Raw genomic sequence first — 9,271 nt, forward strand, 5'->3', positions numbered from 1 at the left:
AAAGGATGCCAGGTCCGCAGGGAGGCGAGTTTTCCTCCATTTCCGCTCGGCCTTCCGGAGCCCTGTTCTGTGAGCTCGCATTGAGTCGTCAAGCCACGGAGCGGGAGGGGAGGACCGAGCCGGCCTGGAAGATAGGGGACATAGAGAGTCAAAGGATGCAGAAAGGGAGGAGAGGAGGGTTGAGGAGGCAGAATCAGGAGATAGGTTGGAGAAGGTTTGAGCAGAGGGAAGAGATGATAGGATGGAAGAGGAGAGAGTAGCGGGGGAGAGAGAGCGAAGGTTGGGACGGCGCGATACCATCCGAGTAGGGGCAGTGTGGGAAGTGTTGGATGAGAGCGAGAGGGAAAAGGATACAAGGTAGTGGTCGGAGACTTGGAGGGGAGTTGCAATGAGGTTAGTGGAAGAACAGCATCTAGTAAAGATGAGGTCGAGCGTATTGCCTGCCTTGTGAGTAGGGGGAAGGTGAGAGGGTGAGGTCAAAAGAGGAGAGGAGTGGAAAGAAGGAGGCAGAGAGGAATGAGTCAAAGGTAGACGTGGGGAGGTTAAAGTCGCCCAGAACTGTGAGAGGTGAGCCGTCCTCAGGAAAGGAGCTTATCAAGGCATCAAGCTCATTGATGAACTCTCCGAGGGGACCTGGAGGGCGATAAATGATAAGGATGTTAAGCTTGAAAGGGCTGGTAACTGTGACAGCATGAAATTCAAAGGAGGCGATAGACAGATGGGTAAGGGGAGAAAGAGAGAATGACCACATGGGAGAGATAAGGATCCCTATGCCACCACCCCGCTGACCAGAAGCTCTCGGGGTGTGCGAGAACACGTGGGCGGACGAAGAGAGAGCAGTAGGAGTAGCAGTGTTATCTGTGGTGATCCATGTTTCTGTCAGTGCCAAGAAGTCGAGGGACTGGAGGGAGGCATAGGCTGACATGAACTCTGCCTTGTTGGCTGCAGATCGGCAGTTCCAGAGGCTACCGGAGACCTGGAACTCCACGTGGGTCGTGCGCGCTGGGACCACCAGATTAGGGTGGCAGCGGCCACGCGGTGTGGAGCGTTTGTATGGTCTGTGCAGAGAGGAGAGAACAGGGATAGACAGACACATAGTTGACAGGCTACAGAAGAGGCTACGCTAATGCAAGGAGATTGGGATGACAAGTGGACTACACGTCTCGAATGTTCAGAAAGTTAAGCTTACGTAGCAAGAATCTTATTGACTAAAATTATTAAAAATGATACAGTACTGCTGAAGTAGGCTAGCTGGCAGTGGCTGCGTTGTTGACTTTGTAGGCTAGCTGACAGTGGCTGCGTTGTTGACACTACACTAATCAAGTCGTTCCGTTGAGTGTAGTAGTTTCTACAGTGCTGCTATTCGGGGCTAGCTGGCTAGCTAGCAGTGTTGATTACGTTACGTTGCGTTAAAAGAACGACAATAGCTGGCTAGCTAACCTAGAAAATCGCTCTAAACTACACAATTATCTTTGATACACAGACGGCTATGTAGCTAGCTATGTAGCTAGCTACGATCAAACAAATCAAACCGTTGTGCTGTAATGAAATGAAATGAAAAATGTGATACTACCTGTGGAGCGAAGCGGAATGCGACCGGGTTGTTGAGTGCGGAAGTTCTATTCAGTAGACGTTGGCTAGCTGTTGGCTAGCTAGCAGTGTCTCCTACGTTAAGGACGACAAATAGCTGGCTAGCTAACCTCGGTAAATTAAGATAATCACTCTAAGACTACACGCTCTAAACTACACAATTATTTTGGATACGAAGACAGCAAAGACAACTATGTAGCTAGCTAACACTACACTAATCAAGTCGTTCAGTTGAGTGTAATAGTTTCTACAGTGCTGCTATTCGGTAGACGGTGGACGTTTGCTAGCTGGCTAGCTGCTGGGCAGATAGCAGTGTAGACTACGTTAGGACGACGAAATACGAAGTTGCAATAGAAGTGCTGACTGTTTCACTTTGTTGTCCTCTTTCTTTTCCTTTTTCTTCTGTCCTTCTTTTGTCCTTATTTTGTCTTCCTTTCTTCTGTTAACTAGATATTTTTTGTTGTTATTCTTTGTAAGCTAGCTAGCTTCTTCCAGGAGAGTCCCTAGCAACTGCTTAGCAACAAGTAAACAATTCTGCTAGCAATTCACCTAGCTAAGATAACTGTACAATTTTATGAAAAAAAATAGTTAATTTTTCAAAAGCCTGTCTTGTTTAGTTTGTTCCTTGTTTTGTCTTCTATTGAGTCTTGCAGTTTTCTCTTGATTTTTTCGATGTACTTCACTCTAAAAAAACATTTAAATCTCAATAAATACAGGAGCTCATTTTTCAGCAGCTGCTCAATTTAGAACTCCGGAATTTTTTCCTTATAATAATAATTATAATAAATATACTTAGTGACAGTACAAAATTGGCATGATTTCATATAACTGACAACAAAGCATTTTCTGCCCAGCTTCCTCTGAGAGACTCAGAGACGTCATTCAAATGCCTGCTGACTCGTTACAACTTCAGCTTTATGCACAAAGTCATTTCGTCCCTCTGTGACCAAGAGGAAGTGGTCTTGTTTCAATTCTACAAAATGATTTCGTATTTTTCCATGCTGAGAGCTCTAAATCCACCTAAGAACATCACAGTGAGATGACTCTTTTCCTGCAATCGCTAGGTTTTCTCGTTTTGATATGCAGTATTGCATGCAGGGTTCCCAATTTTATTTGTCCCCCCCCCACAATTTTTCTGAGACCCCCCCCACCAAAAGAAAATGTACACCATTTTTTTTACATAAAAGACCAGAAAATGTATTACCATGCATAATATATAGATACAGTGCATTCAGAAACTATTCAGACCCCTTCCCTTCCACATTTTGTTACAGCCTTATTCAGCCTTTTTTCCCTCATCAATTTTGCACACCATACCAAAAAGACAAAATCAAGAGTTTATTTTTATTTTTAATGTTTGCACATTTATAAAAAATTTAAATAAACAGAAATCCCTTATTTACATGAGACTCAAAATTGAGCTCCGGTGCATCCTGTTTCCATTGATCATCCATGAGATGTTTCTAAAATTGATTTGAGTCCACCTTTGGTAAATTCAATTGATTTTAGACATGATACGGTCCCACAGTTGACAATGCATGTCAGAGTAAAAACCAAGCCATAAGGTCGAAGGAATTGTCCGTAGAGCTCCGAGACGACAGGATTGTGTCGCACAGATCGGGAACGAGTACCAAAACATTTCTGCGGCATTGAAGGTCCTCAAGAACACAGTGGCCTCCATCATTCTTAAATCGAATACATTTTGGAACCACCAAAACTCTTCCTACAGCTGTCCGCCCGGCCAAACTGAGCAATCGGAGGAGAAGGGCCTTGTTCAAGGAGGTGACCAAGTACCCTATAGTCACTCTGACAGAGCTCCAGACTTCCTATGTGGAGATGGGAGAACCTTCCAGAAGGATAACCATCTCTGCAGACTTTATGGTAGGGTGGCCAAACGGAAGTAACTCCTCATTAAAAGGCACATGAAAGCACGCTTAGAGTTTGCCAAAAGGCACCTAAAGACTCATGAGAAACAAGATTCTCTGGTCTGATAAAACCAAGATTGAACTCTTGGTTCAATCTTGAATGTAAGCGTCACATCTGGAGGAAACCTGGCAGCATCCCTACAGTGAAGCATGGCAGGGACTGGGAGACAAGTCAGGTTTGAGGGAAATATGAACGGAGCAAAGTACAGTGAGATCCTTGATGAAAAGTTTCTCCAGAGCGCTCAGGATCTCAAACTGGGGCAAAGGTTCACCTTCCAACAGGACAACGACCCTAAGCACACAGTCAAGACAACGCAGGAATGGCCTTGGGACAAGTCTGTGAATGTCCTTGAGTGGCCCAGCCAGAGCCCGGACATGAACCCGATTGAACATCTCTGGAGAGACCTGAAAATAGCTGTGCAGCGACACTCCCCATCCAACCTGACAGAGCTTGAGAGCATCTGCAGTGACGAATTGGAGAAACTCCCCAAATACAGGTGTGCCAAGTTTGTAGCATCATACCCAATAAGACTTGAGGCTGTAATAGCTGTCAAAGGTGCTTCAAGAAAGTCTGAATACTTATGTAAATGTGATATTTCCGTTTTTTATTTTTAATACATTTAATACATTTCCGGAAAAGCATCATATTACATATTCTGAGACTGAGGGGGCACTGTTGCGCTCGCTCGGATGCTTTACCTGAGATTGATTCGTCTTTCTGTCGGCGCGCGTCTCGTTCAAATAAATTATCAATACTTTATTTGATTTGGACGGGCAGGGAGGTACATTAGGGCGGGTCGGGCTCCCTAAGACCGGCCCATAACGCCGGCCCTGAATGAGCTTCTAGGTTGTTGAGGAGCTGTTTTTCTGCCAGAGGCTGCATCTAAAGATGGTGGATAAATGAAGATGGTTCACTTAGGCTGTTTACCAATGATAAAAATGGTCAGTTTCGGTCTACTTAACTGGGGGTGTCTCCCATAGACACCAATGCAATAGCAGATGGGTCTGGTCTACTTCATTGACTTTCATTGAACAAAAAAATATATATATTTTAAAGCGAGTGGGGTGTCTCACTTCCTCTTCCGTGTCTGCTGCATGTGTGTGTGGGAGAGACGGGGCATTGTGGGAGCTGTCTGATGTAATACTGAAGAGATTCAGAGGCTGCTGGCAGGCTCCTCCTGACAGCATCTGGAAAATGCGCCTCTGAGTCTGAACGGAGAAAACATGCACCGACTGGCAGCAGGAAAAGATGTGCGCCATCTGGTGGAGAAAATTATAAGTTCCTTATTTGGTTTTCATTTGACTAATATTTTCCCTTCTCTCACTATTCCTGTGTCCCTTTTGCTCTCGCCCTCTATCTTTAATCCCTCTTTATCTCTCTCTGTCTCCCTCCCCCCTCTCACACCATCTCAGGTGTGACGAGTATGTGACCCAGCTGGATGACATGCAGAGGCAGCTGGCTGCAGCGGAGGATGAGAAGAAGACCCTGAACTCCCTGCTCCGCATGGCCATCCAGCAGAAGCTGGCCCTGACCCAACGCCTGGAGGACCTGGAGTTCGACCACGAACAGGCGCGCCGCGGCGGGGGAGTGGCGGCAGGCGGGCGGGGAAAAACCTCCTCATTGGCGCGGGGCAAAGGGGCATCGGCCAATCATTATGTAAGTCAGAGACGTTCCTGCAGGGTCCTCCCCGAGCCCAGCGGCATCCTGGGAGGCCCCGTGGTCCTCTGCAGCGAGATTTACTTTGACCTTTGAACTTTAACCTCAATCATAACCTCTAACCTCTCATCACGCTATGCACTGCTGAGCTTCATCGGCATGGTTCTGTCAAAGGCTGTTGCTGTGACTAGGACAGTGGTGGCTAACGGTGTGCTTGTATTTACTACTATGTGATGGCTATGTGTTCATATCCAGCATGGCATGATGCTAGCTTGGCTCAGGCATACCTTTTCTGCTAGTAATGCTCACGGAGTGGCAGAATGTTGGCACGGTTGTTAGCAGTAAATTCTATCAGCTCTCCTCAAACAGTCAGAGTTCAAGGCAGGTGTGTGTACATAACATAATCTGTTATATCTATGTTATGTTTATGACAGTGTAGCTCTTATGACGAAGGCTTCAAGTAAAGTGTAACTGAGTAAGCTTATGACTTTCAGACAGGCAGCAGTGCAGGCTGCAGAAAGACCTCTGCTGCTTCCGTCTGGTCCACACCATTCGGGGACCATTAAAACAGTGCAATGAAATGTACCGTAGCTGCTAAATAAAAGGGCACTGTGGCTAAGCACTTGTGATATCACTTTTGCTGTGATATCACTTTTGCTGTGATATCACAAAGTGATAACTGTGATGTGGCACATTCAGGTTTACAGATTAAGTTTCCTGGCACTTGATGTAATAGAGATTGTAGAGCAATTTTCATTACATTGGCAAATAGAGCACTTCTAAATGAGGGTTAGTTACAAACTCTAAGGTATACGTGTTTAAAAAATGATATATGGGTCTAGTTTTGTGTGAATTAGCCTGGTGGTTTTGAAATGTTTAGTGAGGACTTTCAGAGTAAGTTGAAGACTGAGTGAATCTGTTCCGTACACTCCAACTCTTATAACCCTCATCCAGTCATTCATGTCTGTCCCATCCTCCTCATCTTCTCCTACCTGTCTGCAGAAATCTGTATGCTGGTGTAACTTGCATTTACCTCATAACTCATGATCATACCTAACCTGCACGTTGAGTACCATACTTGTGAGTCTTCTGCAGCCAGTTGCATCATGGTCAGCCAAGACTCCACTGTGCACGACTAACCCTTACTATCCTAACCCCACTGACTCCCCCACCTTACCATGCCACTAACGCAGGTAATGATTTTATCAACTTAGATTGTATCAAATGAAGACTGACCAAATGATAATCAAACTCTCAGATTTTAATGTTATTTAATTTTCTCTCCATTTTACAGTAATTTGATCAAGCCCAGTGTCCCCTTCAAAGGTTGACAGTTGCCGATGATTACTTCAGTACCCCCCCCCCCCCCCCCCGTGTCCTGAGACCCATGTCAGAGACACACACTGCTGTAATGTGAGGACTTTGATTGAGTGCAAACACACACCAGAGTATGTGAGCGGAGTTGAGCGGTCAGAGATCCCACTCATTGCTCACAGAGTAGTCTTCTGCCACTCCAAATTCGCTCCATTCATTTTGTGTTTAAAAAGGATCATTTAACAAACACCCCATCTACTTTTGTGACACTGTACTCATATCAACATTTCTTTGCATTAGTGGTGGGGTAGGCTAAATAAATACAACAGAATAGGCATAATTAAAAGAACATATTGAGGCAAATGCTGGCCAGAGCATGCTCAATTGAAGCAGGATAGAAGGTCGACGCTCCAACGTTTTAGAAATACGCTCCAGCCAAATGAAGCACGCTCCACTTCAGTTCCACTCTGCTCACGCCCTCTGGCACACACACACACACATATGCTCCAGGCCCCTACAGACACACGTGAAACCCCCAGGGGTTTGGTCCCTCTGTGCGGCTACAGGAAACAAGAAAGTCTCCTCGGTATGATGACCAATAGAGGTCTATTTCTATGGATATGACCGACAGTTTGATCCTCATTTGTGATCCAGTCACTAACTCCACATTGTCCACCTCTATACTATTATAACTCTTGTGTCTTTCCCCCGACTACAGCCGACTTCAACTCCACGATTTACAATGGAGTCTAGTGTTGGCGAACTGGAGAGCCGATGTCACATAAAAACCCACTGTCGCGTGTAATTGCGGGCTATGTTTTGGGTGCTGAAATCATTTTACGTGATAGTCGCCGCTCAACTCCATCGTAAATCATGGAGTTGAGTTTAATCGACTACCCGGATGACTGCGCCATTTTAATGTATTTATTTATCTTTGTTTGCTTGTTGTAACTCAGTGAACGTGTGAGGTGTTCATAAGCTTTTTGTTGCATTTAATAATTGTTGATAATTGGAGCATTCATAATAGAATTTCCATGGAGAGCAAACCTGTGTTGATTTGTATTTATTCATAGAGAAAGATCAGAGGCAGGAAAGTCATAGGAACTAAAGTGACTTGCTACAGTTTTCCCGAGGGTCAATATTCAGTGGGACTCCTAGCCTAATGTAAGAAATCTTGATTGGAATAAGTCCTTTCTCTCTTTGTTTTAAATCTTGTCACATGTACTTAGATGTTTTATTTAACCTATATTTATCCAGGCGAGTCAATTAAAAACAAATTATTCTTTACAATGACTGCCTGGCAAATTTTTATAATGTTCAAGAAGTCTTTTTGGCACCTTATTCTTCTATCTTCTGGTCTTAGTTTTGACTAGTAGTGCCTTTCTGTCCACAAAAGAGAAGCTAGATTTCGTTTTTTATGTTTTCAATGTCTTTGAGAAGGAATTTGGGTGAGAGGTTTTGACCCCAGTCATTACAGATTGAGGAAAATAACAGGAACTGTGGTGAATTCTTTGAAGTGATTCTGTGATCCTCCAAACGTGCAGAATTGCACAATTAGGGGCTGTTATTATGATTTATTATTATAAAGAAAAAACGTATTTGAAACGTTTTGATACTATAACTGTTAACTTTGGCTGCCGAGTTTAGTGGCTCGAGGCATTTACAACAGTGGCTGATTGAGAGATTACTAATGCACATACTTACTTATACTCTAGCGTGTGTGGCAAAGGTGAGGCAATGTCAATATAGAATTGACAAGTATGGAGGATCATTTCTTTGTCTGTTTTAATGCAATTTTATTAGCCCTTTTTATGTCCTCTAATAGAGTTGTTGTGACTTCAGCAAACAGAGGAGGTAAAGTCATCAACACTTCTGCAGTGCCATTTAATTCACAGGTTTGTTGATGCAATAAAAGTTACATTTATGACTTTTTTAAATCTTTTTTTTTTTTACAAGTGCAATATAAACGCAGTATGAATATGGAAATACGGTATAAAAATGCTGTCTGTTTGCTGATGCTATTATGTTTTACTACTTACTCACAATCTTGATCCAATTTGAGTTTATCTTTGTACTAAATAACTTGTTTGTATTTATTTTAAACAGTGTCATGTATGTTCGTATTGTCAATAATGTGGATTATGATTAGTGGCATATTGATACCATGTTTATGTCATTTTCCATATTTTCTTCAAGGGACTTTGGGTGGAGATGGTGGTCGCATTCCACTGCTTGGTTCATTGCATGCATCAACCAATGGTTGCATGCCATGTCATCGACTGACCGATTGCTATAACATAATGATGTGGTTAGCGGATAGGTAAAATACCTAACCAGGTGTTGTAAGATCTGGCAACGTCTAAGCAGTGGAATGCTCAATGGAAGCCAGTAGCCTACTTACCTATGTGGTGGTGATGATGATGTTGCACTGGCAAGGTGCATGCTTAGCAGTATAAACTTCAGACTTAATGTGGTGTTGTTGAGGTTATTAAAACATGTATATTGATCCTATTTCTGCTTTGGTCATTCTGTCTCCCTGTAAAATAGTCTGTGTATCAATTTAGGAAGTTTACCAACATGCATTTGTCTTTTTTTGTTGGTGCCATAATAGCATATTCCTAGAATTAATCAATTAGGGAAATTGAGGCCTACTGTAAATCAAACGACATCAAATTATAACAAATTCCTTTTAGTAAAACTTGTATGTTAATTCAACATTCATTAAAATAAATGACATTGATACTGTAGGCTACTTCATAGTTACTATTCAATGTACTGCTGTCGG

The 9,271-nt window shown here is 43.3% G+C and overlaps 1 protein-coding gene across 3 annotated transcripts in view; it reads left to right on the forward strand.

Annotated features, from left to right (window-relative positions):
• Positions 1-8,997, forward strand: part of bicd2 (bicaudal D homolog 2 (Drosophila)) — a 46,705-nt gene extending 37,708 nt beyond the window's left edge. The window contains exons 7-8 of one of the 3 annotated variants that reach the window (XM_046311338.1): positions 4,929-5,172; positions 7,205-8,997. In XM_046311338.1, coding sequence (XP_046167294.1) covers positions 4,929-5,172; positions 7,205-7,291 — 331 coding nt within the window. In that variant the 3' untranslated portion in view covers positions 7,292-8,997. Of the gene's footprint in view, positions 1-4,928 lie in introns of all 3 variants that reach the window. The other 2 variants (XM_046311339.1, XM_046311337.1) reach the window with 2 other exon arrangements.
• The last annotated feature ends 274 nt before the right edge of the window (positions 8,998-9,271 follow it).

This window comes from Oncorhynchus gorbuscha, linkage group LG18, assembly GCF_021184085.1.
Source record: "Oncorhynchus gorbuscha isolate QuinsamMale2020 ecotype Even-year linkage group LG18, OgorEven_v1.0, whole genome shotgun sequence".
NCBI classification, from domain to species: domain Eukaryota; kingdom Metazoa; phylum Chordata; class Actinopteri; order Salmoniformes; family Salmonidae; genus Oncorhynchus; species Oncorhynchus gorbuscha.